At 44.4% G+C, this 13,130-nt stretch overlaps 2 protein-coding genes across 6 annotated transcripts; one reads left to right on the top strand and one right to left on the bottom strand.

Moving 5' to 3' along the window:
- The first annotated feature begins 1,921 nt into the window (after positions 1-1,921).
- On the top strand, positions 1,922-7,183 carry LOC120645735. The gene is made up of 3 exons (XM_039922487.1): positions 1,922-2,479; positions 5,453-6,590; positions 6,743-7,183. Exons 1-2 carry the CDS (start codon positions 1,922-1,924, stop codon positions 6,578-6,580), a joined length of 1,686 nt encoding a protein of 561 aa, XP_039778421.1. The 3' UTR covers positions 6,581-6,590; positions 6,743-7,183.
- Positions 7,184-9,179: 1,996 nt separating this feature from the next.
- Positions 9,180-12,838, bottom strand: LOC120644689 (translation initiation factor IF-2-like). 5 transcript variants are annotated; one of them, XM_039921369.1, is made up of 8 exons: positions 12,603-12,837; positions 12,475-12,521; positions 12,261-12,424; positions 12,060-12,123; positions 11,570-11,624; positions 10,457-10,810; positions 10,152-10,233; positions 9,180-9,474 (listed from the first exon to the last, which is right to left on the bottom strand). In XM_039921369.1, the coding sequence occupies exons 1-6, from the start codon at positions 12,753-12,755 to the stop codon at positions 10,799-10,801; spliced, it is 495 nt and encodes a 164-aa protein (XP_039777303.1). In that variant the 5' UTR covers positions 12,756-12,837; the 3' UTR covers positions 9,180-9,474; positions 10,152-10,233; positions 10,457-10,798. The 5 variants fall into 5 exon arrangements, 2 of the variants coding, with proteins under 2 accessions (XP_039777303.1, XP_039777302.1); XR_005663919.1 differs by having other exon boundaries at positions 10,457-11,624; positions 12,077-12,123; positions 12,261-12,521; positions 12,603-12,830; XR_005663920.1 differs by having other exon boundaries at positions 10,457-11,616; positions 12,261-12,521; positions 12,603-12,830.
- Positions 12,839-13,130: the final 292 nt, after the last annotated feature.

Here is a 13,130-nt window from a genome sequence, read left to right on the forward strand (position 1 = left end):
TTCAGCACCGGTTTAACCGATGACCCATCGGAGCAAGCGTCGATGAAATGACGTCAGCTAAAAAGGTTCAAATGAAACGGCTACAGGCAGATCAAGTATCACCGGTTTAACCCACACCCAAGCATCAGTTTAACCGATGATCCCAGAAGTTGTTCTGGTTGTGTCAGAGAAGCCAACGGCTAGAATTAGCCTGTGAGTGACCGGTTGAACCAACACTCTAGCATCGGATAAACCGATGCCTATGCAGAAAAATGCCCAACGGTTCCAAACAGCTACTTCAAGTTTGAGGGCTATATATATGGGTTCTCCCGGCCATTTGAAGCTTGCTAGAGACCAGAGACACCCCATACACTTTGAAGAACATCTCCAAGCCATCCAAGTGCAAATTGATCAAACCTTTAGGCTTAGCACAAGCTTTGTGAGTGTTAGTTCTACGATTAGCTCTTGAGAGAGTGTGAGAGCAAGGTGTGCTACCTTGTGTGTGGTTCTAGAGTGAACCAAAGCTTGTATCTCGATGCGCCAGCCTCCTTGGAGTCTTGGTGGCTCCCCGGCACGTCTTCGACCCTCCGGCTTGGTGTGGAGCGGCGTCGACAACATTGTGCGGGGGACGTGGAGACCCCCGTCCTTCGTGGTGAAACTCCTTAGTGGAAAGCGGGATCAAGGTGACCGTGATTGTGTTCACGGAAGAGACTTGATTGCCGGAAGTAATACTCTTTGTGAGTGCTTCAACAACGTGGATGTAGGGGTGACTTTGTGGCAATCCGAACCACGGGATAAATCTTCATGTCAAGAGTTTGCTTCCACTCATTCCTCCTTTAAGCTTTCACATTTATAATTATAACTTGTACCTTTACTTTCTTAGTGTAGCATATTGCTAGGATTGGCTATAGGTTGCAAAACTTTTTTGGGATGATGGTTTCACACTGGACGAACCGTAGTTGCACATCTAGACAGCTTGAATTAGTTTAAATTTATGTGCAAACTAGTTGAAGCCATAGATTTAGATTTTTAGAGTGTCTAATTCACCTCTTCCCCATCTTAGACTAGAGCACCCAATCACTTTCACCACCAAAAACACTGCCTTCTTTTTTCGCCTTTGAACCGCCCAAAGGCGCACGCTACCTGTAAATTATGCAACCTCCAGCCACTTGAAAGCTCCGGCGGCATTTCATTTGGTGCTGCCGGACGCTGCTCATCAGCTTTACCTGCAAGTTGCAGCATCGGGACGAGATACCGTGCTGGCCACTGGCTACTGGTAAACTAATGGAGCGGCTCACCGGCCACGGTAGACTTGTAGTTGCTTGACTTGAGACTTGAGAGCCGGTCGTGTTTTAAAATTGGCGCCACCAAACGCTGTCCTCCTATGGAGTATAACGAGGGATTCCATTGGTGATGGTCCGGCGGCCGCTTCCATAATATAAGCCTGTATGTGCTAAAAAGGTCTCCAGCTTTATTCTTAACTAACCTAGAGTTGATTGATTCTCTCCGTTTCATGGTGAGTTATAATTTGGTTAGCCAAAGGCAGATGACTCTATGAGAAGGAAATTGCATTGGTAGCCTGCAGCTCCGGCACTGACCCTCTATCATCCACCAGATCTCGAGTTCTTGACGGCTGGGCCGTCGTCTCTTTCCCCGCAGTCGGCAGTTTCCGTGTTGCTAGCTAGGCGTTTGCAGCAACATGCTGGGTTCTTTCGTGTAGGGTTCACATAGCAGCTTCCACGGCGATCAAATTCTGCTCGTTTTCTTGGGTGAGTAAAATCTTACGAATGGCTTCCTCCTCTGGTCGCGACAGCAGTATGGCTGCTGCTCATAGCATTTGCTAATGGTTTAATTTCCCCTCTCTGCTGCAAGCGGGCGCAGCAAACTCAAAGATCTTTGCGGTGGTGACACGAGCAATCACATTGGCGCCGGTGAGATGAGGATGGCGTCCGCCTTGATCGGCGCAGCGTTTTCATTGGTGCTCAAGGCGCTGTCCCCCGTCATGGACCCCGTGCTGGAGGCGTGGGCGGCCTGCAAGAACCTGGGCCCCAACGTCATGGCCCTTAAGATGGAGCTGCTATGCGTGAAGGCCGTGCTTGAGGGAAACCTCGACATGGAAATACACAACGCGGCGCTGGAAGAGCTGCTGCAGAACCTGCACGATCTCGCGTACGACGCCGAGGACGTGCTGGATGAACTGGATTACTTCCGCATCCAGGACGAACTCGATGGCACCTTCGACGCCGTCGACAAGCACCCAAAAGGCTGCGCCTACAACCTCGTCTTCAACACTACCCACTCTGCCAAGGCTGTTGGCAAACTGATCTGGCCGCCCGCATGCTGCTCGTCTGCCGCCGCCGCTCCTGGTGCCAGCCGGCGTAGGCGCAAGGCACATGGCTCCATCTCCTCGCCGGCACATACCAATCAGCTTGCTGATGAAGGAGAGGTCAATGGGTGCATGAGGAAGCTCGCTTCAGGCCCAAGCAACACCATCCATGCTGTCAGTAAATGCCTCCCTTGCTCATCTCTGCCACCGGTTCACAGTGATGATGACGATAATAGTGGTGGTGGCTGCAACGAGCATGCGAAAGAAACAACAAAGTTGGAGTTTAATAGGGTGGAAGTGTCTAAGAGAATTGGGGATATTTTAGAAAAGCTACAACCTATGTGTCAAAGGATATGCATGGTTCTTGGAGCATTACGTTCTAACCAGAGGACTGTCCTGGACCATACCCAAAGTCGTCTTGCCACAACCTCTAAAAGTATAGAGCCAAAACTGTATGGACGGGGTCCAGTCATTAAGAGCATCATACATGATATCACCCAGGGTAAATATAGTGGTCAGGACCTCACTGTCCTTCCAATTGTTGGCCCAGGGGGTATGGGAAAAACAGCTCTTGCACAACATATTTACCACAGCCAAGAATTGCTAGGACATTTTGACGCCAAGGTTTGGATATGTGTCTCTCTCAAATTCAATGTGGATCAGCTACTAGAAGGGATCGAAAAACAGATCTCTAAAGTTGACAATGAAAACAGAGGCACTGCAGCAGAGCTGATTGAGCAAAGATTAAAATCTAAAAGGTTTTTTCTTGTGTTGGACGATATGTGGGAATGTAGCAATAAGGATGAATGGAAAAGGCTATTGCTCCCACTCAAAAGTTCACAAAAAAAGGGTAACATAATCATAGTCACCACTCGACGTCCAGCAGTAGCAGAAACAGTTACAAAAACCAACGACTCAATAGAACTGGGAGGCTTAGCCTATGAAGAGTTTAAGGAGCTCTTCCTAGCATTTGTCTTTGATGATGAGCAATCTAGAATGGACCACCCAGAGCTAGTTGAAACTGGAGATAAGATAATGGAGAAACTAAAGGGTTCACCTCTTGCAGCAAAAACTGTGTGCACATTATTGAGGAAACATCTTGATTTTTATCATTGGAAGAGAGTTCTAGAAAGTCAAGAATGGAAGGAACAAAAGGACAAGAATGACATTATGCCTGCACTGAAGCTTAGCTACGATTATCTACCTTTTTATCTCCAGCCGTGTTTTTCCTATTGTGCCTTGTTTCCTCAAGACTACAAATTTGGAAGAGAAGAGCTGATTCACCTGTGGATAGGACTAGATGTTTTGCATTTATGTGGTGAAAATAAAAGGATTGAAGATATAGGACTGAGCCATTTGGAAGAACTAGTTGATCATGGATTTCTAAAAAATGAAGAAGAAAACGATGGGCAGACTTATTACGTTATACATGATCTGCTACATGAATTAGCACTAAAGGTCTCGTCACGTGAATTCTTAAGTATATACAGCTATAATGTGGGCTCCATACAAGTTCCCCAGTTTGTACGGCACTTGTCTATCAATATAGATGACAATAGTGTCAAGGACAAACTAACTTTTGATTCATGTAGGAGAGATCTTAGTACATTACACAGAAGATTGAAGGTTGAGAACCTACACACACTGATGTTATTTGGGAGATGCCACGGTAGTTTTGTGAAGACTTTTGCCAGTTTGTTCAAGGAAGCAAAATTCATTCGTGTTCTTTTTCTATCCGGAGCATCCTACAACATGGAAGATTTGTTGCCCAACTTTTGGAAGCTCATTCATCTTCGCTATCTTCGGATTGAGATTGGCTATTTTTATAAAATTGAACTGCCCAGTAATATTTCGTTACTTTATCATTTGAAGGTCCTAGATCTACAAAGCTGCAACGTTCAAAATTTTTTGCCAAGAGATATAACCAATCTCACGAAGCTGCGTTATTTGCTTGTTCGAAATAATGAAATGCACTCAAGCATTTTTGAGGTGGGGAAGTTAAAATGGTTACAAGAGTTGAGAAGATTTGTCGTCAAAAATGAAACCCAAGGTTTTGAATTGAGGCAGATAGGAGATTTGGAAGAGCTTTGTGGGTCTTTGCTCATTGATAATCTTGAAAAGGTTGAAGTAAAGGAAGAAGCAGCTGAAGCAAAGTTGACGCAAAAAGGCCATTTACATGAGTTAGAACTGTGTTGGGATACCGATCGATCTACCAAGGACTCAGCACAAGATGATCAGGTTCTTGAAAACCTTAAGCCAAATAGCAATCTTCTGAAGCTATCCATTAGAGGGCATGGTGGTGCTACTTACCCGTCATGGCTAGGTGATGAGGACCTCTTTGTAAAAAATTTGGAATCTCTTCATCTGGATGATGTATCTTGGGAAAATGTTCCACCTCTTGGAGGACTGTGGCTGGTTAATGAGCACGGTGAGGAGCATTTGGGTTGCATACCACATAATAGCTTTCAAAATTTGAAAAGGCTAGAATTTAATAAGGTACCAAGATTGAAAAAATGGGTCGAAAGTAGCCCTTGTCATTCGTTTCCCCACCTGGAAGTTCTCGTCATGACACATTGCTCCGAACTCACGGCATTATCATTTTCCCATTCTGCTTGCTGCCAGCGACGACAGGAAGACGTGAAGGTGAATTGGTTTCCTAAACTAAAAATGCTCGTAATTGAAGACTGCCCCAAACTGTTGTCCTTTGCTCCTGTTCCTTGGACTAGCGCTATGTGCTACACTAGGATACAAGGAGTTGGTTTGGGCTTTTGGAGACTGATTTGTAAAGAAAATTACCATTTTGGATATAGCTTGGAAATTGATGGGAAGGATGATCTTGATAGCACGTCTTGGTCTTGGGACCTATTGGCCTTTGATAATCTAACTGAGCTGAAAAGGTTGGAGATGAACAGATGCCCTCCTCTCCCTCTACATCACCTCCAAACACTACCATCCCTAAAGATCCTCAGTCTACAAAATTCAAGCACTATTGTATTTCCGTTGGTTGAAGGTGAGCGCCATGCCAAATATCAGTTTCCAGTTGAATGCATAATCATCGGCAGTTCGGATGCTAGCGCGAAGGAATTGACACAGCTACTCGCTTATTTCCGCAAGCTCTCCGATCTGAGAGTGGGATCCTGTGCGAAGATAACAGGGCTGGGTGTAGTGGAGAAACAGGCCACTGCAACACCTGCACCACCATCTTTAGCGACCAAAGCGGACAGCGCGCAAACCGAGCAGCATCAGCAGCAAGATGGCAGCACAAAAGGAGAGGACGAAGGGCTGCTGCTCTTGCCCCCACAACTGCAATCGTTGGAGATCCGCCACTGCCCAAGCCTCCGCTCCAATCCAATCCACTACAGTAGAGAAACATTACCAACTGGGGGTGGACAAGGGCTCCAAGGTCTGCGCTCCCTCCAATCGTTAAAGATAGGGGATTGCCCAAGGTTCCTCTCTGCCTATTCGTCATCATCCTCTACTGCTTGTCTCCCCTTCCCAGCCTCCCTAAAACGCCTCTCTCTTTACGGCGCGGTGGGCATGGCGACGCTGCTGCCTCTCTCAAACCTCACCTCTCTCGAAGATTTAGCAATACGGGGATGTGGGGATTTAAGAGTCGAGGGACTGCACACTCTCCTCATCCAAGGTGGTCTCACCAAATTAACCATCCGTGGAACCCCCAATTTGTTCGCTGATTTCAAGCCCTCACCGCCTCATGAACAAGAGCTCTCATCCTCTTCCTCCAAACTGAAGAAGCTTCACACGGATGACGTCGCGGGTCTCCTTGCTGCGCCCATCTGTAGCTTTACCTCTTCCTCGCTCACTGAATTGGACTTTTGGGGGGACAGAGAGGTGGAGCGACTCACAAAGGAGCAAGAGGAGGCCCTTCAGCTCCTCACCTCCCTCGAGAGGACCCGATTTTGGCACTGCAGCTTGTTGCAGTGCCTCCCTGCAGGGCTGCACAGACTTCCCAACCTCAAGAGATTAGTCATCTTCCACTGCGCAGCCATCCGATCGCTGCCGAAGGATGGCCTCCCAGGTTCACTGCAAGAGTTGGAGATTGACTCCTGTCCAGCCATCCGGTCGATGCCCAAGGAGTGCCTCCCAAGTTCACTACAAAAACTAGTGATCGTAAACTGCCCAGCCATCGGGTCACTGCCAAAGGTGGGCGACCTTCCAAGTTTACTGCGAGAATTGGATGTCAGTGATAGAAACAGCGAGGAGCTAAGAAGGCAGTGCCGCAAGTTGATAGGAACCATTCCTATAGTCAGAATCTGACTAAACCAAGGTCAGCGTGCCACAACTTCCTACCCACCAATTTCCCTTGCTTTCCATAACCCTATAAACTTCAGTCATTCTTCTTCTGTCTATAATATGGTTACAGTTATGGTTTCCTTCCAAATAATTAACTTGTGTGTTTAATTTTTACCTACTGTGCAGGGCTATTGTTCGGATTGGTACATTCTTGGAACCTTCGGATTCTCACTAAATCTATACACGCTTCCAAGTTATCAAGCGTTAACATCCCAGATGTGATCCTATGTGCAAAATCACCATATAGTCCCACAAAATATCACAAGTTTGATTCATATTTTTCTTAATCCTCTGCCTGTTGTTTTTGTTAATCATTTGGATTCTTTGATACCTTTTTTATTATAACTGTTGAATAGTACAAAGCTTTTGCTTTAGAGTTGAGGAAAAACTAAAACTATTAGTGGAGAGAATTTTCTCACTCATAGAGCACTGATGTGTGAGACTGTGAGTCTAGCAGTTTTAGAATGCCTTACGGCTTGTTCCTCCAAATACTTAAATATGCTGTCTTGATGTACTGCTACAGAAATAAGATGCACCCCCACAAGTATATTCAATCTGAATTATTTATTGGTTCTTCACGTATGTTTTTTGCCAGTTTACAAGAATAGTATTTCACAGGTTGTAGAACCTTATACAACTCCTTGACTTTCTGTTTTCCTAAGTTTCTGCTGCCGAAATTACTGCATCCTTTTTTTTAAAGGAAATACTGCATCCTTATGTTTTTAGCTCTGAGAGTCCTTATTAGTCCTGAACACTGGTATTCTAATTTATTTGCACAAAGCTGGACAGATTTGTTGTTCCAACATGGTAATTTACCTTCTGCTTTGCTGCTGCAACAATTAGCATAACTAATGGAGTATAATGAATGTATCTTGGTATGTATATCTCAGCATCAACATGCCTATTTTGATTCCAAAGAGAATGGAGCTAACATCAAATTCTTCCATACTATCACTTCTTGATCATCTCCATTGAACCCTCTTAACTAACACAAGGACTAGACTGAGATCAGATTATACTGGTTCACACTACTACAAAAACGATTTATAGAAACGCCCCGAATTTATTTAGGAGCGGATCAAAATTTAACACGTTGCTACAAATGGAGCTGGGTTACAGTACCCCTAAAAATATATTTTTTAGGGGTGAGTCACCCCCTCACTTGCCCCTACAAATGGGTCCATTTTTAGGGGCCCCTACAAGTGATTTTCAAATTTATTCTAGAAATTTTTTTAATTAAAAAATAGCAAAACACACCAAAAAAAGTGAAATTTTTAGCATAAACCTATTGTGATCTATAGAACTAAAAAAATATTAAAAGCATATTTTAGAGTATAAAGTGATTATGAGTGTGGAAACCATAAAGTTAGTCTTGAGTTGTATGAGAGAGTAGAGTGAGTGAGCTATACCTTATGGTTTCATACTCTTAACCATTATATACGTTGAAATATAGTTTTGATATTTTTTTTATAGTTCTACATATGACAATAGGCTTTCAGTAAAATTTCACTTTTTTATGTATTTTGCTATATATTTTTATTTAAACAAAATTTTAAAATAAAAAAATTATTTTCAGAGGTGAGTGGGGGCTATCATCCGCCCCTAAAAATAGAATTTGTAGGGGTGGATGACCCTCTCACCCGACCCTACAATACAAATGGACCTGAAACATGTCTGGTGGTAGGAATCCGCATGACGAGCAAAGTTGCGAAACGATTGGCTCAATCAAGTGCTCCAGAATCACCGAGCCCACCAGCCCTCTCTCTGTTTCTTATCTATTCACTCCACTCCCTTATCTTCTCCCCAGCTCTCTCTGTGGCTCCCGCCTCTCCCGCTCCCTCGCCTCTAGCTCCGCTCGGCACGAGAGCGTGATGGGGCCACGATGGCAACGGCGAGCGCACGGCACCGTTGCGCATAGGGGCAGCACGACGCGGGGCCGTGGCGCAGGGGGCAACGCATTGTGAGCGCGTGGCAAGGCCGTAGCGCGAGCAAGCACGCGGCAATGGTGCAGAGCTGTGGCAAACAACACTACATCGGAAACCCATATCAATGATGGCTGTAGACTAACATTAGTGACGGCTAAATTGAGCGTCACTGCATTTTCATCACTAATGTGGAGTGGCGCAAACACACATCACTAATAACTCACAATGGTGACGGCTATAGAATTCACGCGTCACTAATAACACACAAAGGTGATGGTAGGTTTTGCGCGTCACCAATAACATATACTCCCTCCGTTCTTTTTTTAGTCCCATTTTCAAAATTAAAATATTCACAAATAATAGTCTTATTTGCTCTTGATAAAGACCGTGACAATAAATAGCACCAGTAACAAAGAGTTTCTAACAAAGTCATTAGAGGACTAGTCATTAGAGGACTAGCAATAAGTCTTGTTTTACATTAATTAGATGATACGCAAGATTGCTTTACCTTGGTCATTGTGTCAAGGTGAAGTAGGACTATCAATAGAGAATGGAGAGGTAAAAGTGACGTCAGTTGGTTTTGCGCGTCACCAATAACTTTCTTATTGGTGACGTGCTACAGTTTTGCCCGTCACCAATGTGAATTTATAAAATAAAAAAAATATGGTCAGCTGCTACATATACAATTGGATAACCACAGTTCACAACAATATAGGTTCACAAGCAGATAAAGTTACATGTTCACATGCACGTATATATGTAGTTGCAGGTTCAATACTCAGTGCAACTCGTTTGTATGAGAAAACTGGATTAGCACATTAATTGAAACTTTTCCGTCCTGTCATATACTTGGGACACTAAGATGGCGGCAAGCTCTTCTCGAATGCTGAACAATACACTTTTGCTGATGGGGTCGGTAGGCACTTCTAAGATCTGCGTAATTTTTATGGGGAAAGTGAGACACCCATTAGAAGCTGAAACCACCTTTTATTGTTAAAGCTATCTACTGGTCTCTATCATGTAATGGCAGGTTCTAATAAGTAAAATGCAAGCTAAACCTGCCAGGGTCCTAGCAGGTTCAGTTGACACAGAACGATAAACATTTTATTGCATGGAGTTTCCGAAATCTGATAATATAGTGAGACAAGTGAAGATACACCTTTCAAGTAAATAATTTATCAACAGATCACACATACAAAATCATGGATCTAAGATAATGATGTTGTCATCATAATAATATAACTTGTATCATGGTTTTTAAAGCGTTAAGGCAAGGCGAGGTGAGCCACCACCGCCTTATCGCCTAGGCGACGCCTAGGCGGGCTAAGGCGGGATAAGGCAGACTAAGGCGACACCTTAGGCGAGGCGAGCCACCACCGCCATGTCGCCTCGGCGACGCCTTAAGGATGCCTTAAAAACACTGACTTGTATAGCTAACAAGCATAAGATGTCAGCAGGAAAATGATTAACATGCAAATTATAACCAGATCTCAGAATAGTTACAGTAATCAATCAATATAATAGCATGAAAATAAGGCAAGTGTGCTGAACAGTCATGCCATGAATTTGCTTTGGGTAACAAAAATTCCAGCTGCAGTTAGTTTGCTCACCTTTCCTTCTCAAAACTTGGCATTGATGTCCAGCTGTAGTTGTGCTTCCTCCCTGCTTGTCCCTTGATCTGAACCTTAGGTCCTGTTGAGTTAAAACACATAAGTAGAGAAGAGTCCTAATTCGAGTCTAGATGTCTTCAAAATTAGAAGCGGATGGACAACTCAGTTAATTCTACAGAGCAAAGACATGTGCTAAGTATGTAGGGCATAATGCACAAACAAAGTAACATGGAAAGAAAACACTGGATGGACAAATGATAACTTTATAAAATAAACTGTTGAATGATTGCAAGATAGGTGCATACTTCATCTTTCTGATGCCCATTGCATTTCTCATGTCATTCTTCGGCATATTGGTGCCTGTAATTGCCACAAACTGCTCAAGAAAGAAAAGGTCTGATTTCATGTTTCGTTAAGAAACATTGCACTACTTTGATTGCCATGTCTTACATGGATTGCCCATCAAAATAAACCAGGAAATGAACAGAACTGAACTGAGAAATAGCTTGGTGCTAAATTTTAACGCTCCCTAGCTCATTGTTGCATGGCTGGGAGAACTAGTCATTCACCTACCTTCAGATTCTATCAGATCAAGTGAGATGCAAAAAGTTTAGAAGTGCTTACCCTTGCTGAAGTTTGCAAGAATTTCAAGAGGTTAGCTGGAAAGCCATGTATAAAACAGTTAGTTTCAAAAGATTGACTCCATCAGCAATAGCATGGTTCAAGAAAGGGAAACAAACTTTATTTTCTGTATGTCGTAACTAGCATAGAAAAATGCATTTATGTTTGTCTGCATCATGAAGCTTATACAGATGTCACAAGTAAATTTCTTATCTTCTCAGAAACATGTCCACAGAAAATTTGTGAACCCGATTTGACACACAAACTGGATAGATACTTCTAACTTTTTAAAGTACAAGATGGTGATAGAAACAACTGTCGACTTGGCTGCTGCTTGGACTGATACAGGCAACTTGCATATACTGACTTATCTGACAAGTGTTTTTTCATCACATATCAGTAGATTATATTAGCATGTATCCATAAAATACAGTGAGCATTGACATGTGCTGTGTATAACCAGGGATCTACCCATCATAAGCATGTTATGAATAATATTACAAGCACCGAAACACATACTGCTGGTACAGTTGTGCCTTTTACTTATACAAAGAAAACCTCTGCTAACTCCTATCACTTCATCAAAATATAGCTGTGCTTACAGTACTTCAGTCCCACATAAAAAATTGAAGTCAAATAGCCACATAGTTACTCCAATCATTCGTAAGGTTTTCTCTGTTGTACTAGCAAACAAAAAGCACTTAAGAGAAAATTTGCTAAAACTCATTACATATGTACACCATACTACAATCGAAAACTGAAGTCCAATCGATGCATTGGTATAGCACAATTTCTACCTCAAAGGGTCCTTCATGCTGTTTGCCACTAGGAACTTCTTTGGCACCTACAAGGCTACAAAATCAATCAGAATGCATCAGAATTCAGAAGTATCAGTTAAGGATAATAAAGCATAATGCAATTGCAATACACTTGTAATACACCAATGCTACAGAGCAGAGATCGCAAAAAGTGGGGACAAGTTGAAATCAGATGTGAAACCTGTTTCTCTAAAGCTTCAATATGACACAAGAAAAGATAATTATCTTGACATAGCCATGATCTCAATTCCAGATCAGCATCATAGATAGCAGAAATAGTGGCATTAAATAAGCAATGTAATGCGCTACGAGGCTTCTGATCACTAAAAAAAGTTGCAAAGAGGGAGCGCACACATTGAATGAATGCACTGTAAGAAATAGTATAGCTTCTACTCATAGCTTTTCACAGCAAAAGAAAAGCAGAAATTAATATGGTAAAAGAGAAATACAGAATGGAAATCTGCCTAACCAATTGTGCTTGCTCACTTGTTGCTTTGATATGCCATTTTCTGTCCTCCTTCTTGTTCGAGAATCTGCACAGAGGTGATAAATTCAAAGCATAAAAAAGAAAAGAAAAATGATGTCATCCAAGAGTTAAACAGAGGAGAGGAGCAGAGGAGAGGAGCAGAGGGAGGGAGCAGAGGAGAGGAGAGGAGCAGGGAGGACTGACCTTTGGCCTGGCCGGTGGCAGGCGGAAGCAGACACCGGGGCAGGTGGGGAGGGGAGTGCCCGGCCGGGAGGGGATGGAAGCGCCTGGCGGGGAGGGGAGACCAGCGGGTAGGAGCTGTGGCGCCCACGGCAGGTAGGGGCACAGCTGCCGCAGCAAGGCGGCCAGCCGAGGCCCTGGCATCGCCCCGGCGCGAGCACGAGCGTGGCCAAGGCCATGCCAGTGAGACTCGCGGATCTGGGAGCGGGCGAAGGGGGTTCGTACCTGTGGCGCCAACGAGGCCGCGGCGAGCGATGAGGAGGGCGAGCGGGGAGGTTTTGGGGGCGGGCGAAGGGGGATTCGTACCTGCGGCGCCTGCGAGGCCGCAGCGAGCGGGGGGAGCAGGCGAAGGGGGATTCGTTCCTGCGGCGCCGGCGAGGCCGCGGTGAGCAACGAGGAGGGCGAGCAGGGAGGAGGAGGATCGCCGGAGAGGTCGATCCGCGAGGTGGCGGCGGACATGCGTGTGGGGAGCGAGCTCTGGAGCAGCGCACAATGGCGTCGCCCTGGAGCGAAACCCTAGCCCGGTCGTAGGGGAGGAGATGGCAGGGTTAAAATATCCGACCCGTTAGAGGTAACAGCCGGCCTCGCCGGTCAAATTCAAATTTGAATTCAAATGACGCAGTTCAACCGGTTCGTACCTGTATACCGGCCGGTTAGACCGATATACCGGCTGGTTAGACCAATATACCAGCCGGTTAGACCGGTTTACCGGCCGGTTTGATTGATAACTGGTCAAATTCAAATTTTTTTGTTTAAATTCAAATGCCCGCAAAGTATACTAAAGAAATGTTTGTATAACATATTTTAGTCTAAATGAACCCTCCAACCCTCTTT

This window comes from Panicum virgatum, chromosome 8K (genome assembly GCF_016808335.1).
Source record: "Panicum virgatum strain AP13 chromosome 8K, P.virgatum_v5, whole genome shotgun sequence".
NCBI classification, from domain to species: domain Eukaryota; kingdom Viridiplantae; phylum Streptophyta; class Magnoliopsida; order Poales; family Poaceae; genus Panicum; species Panicum virgatum.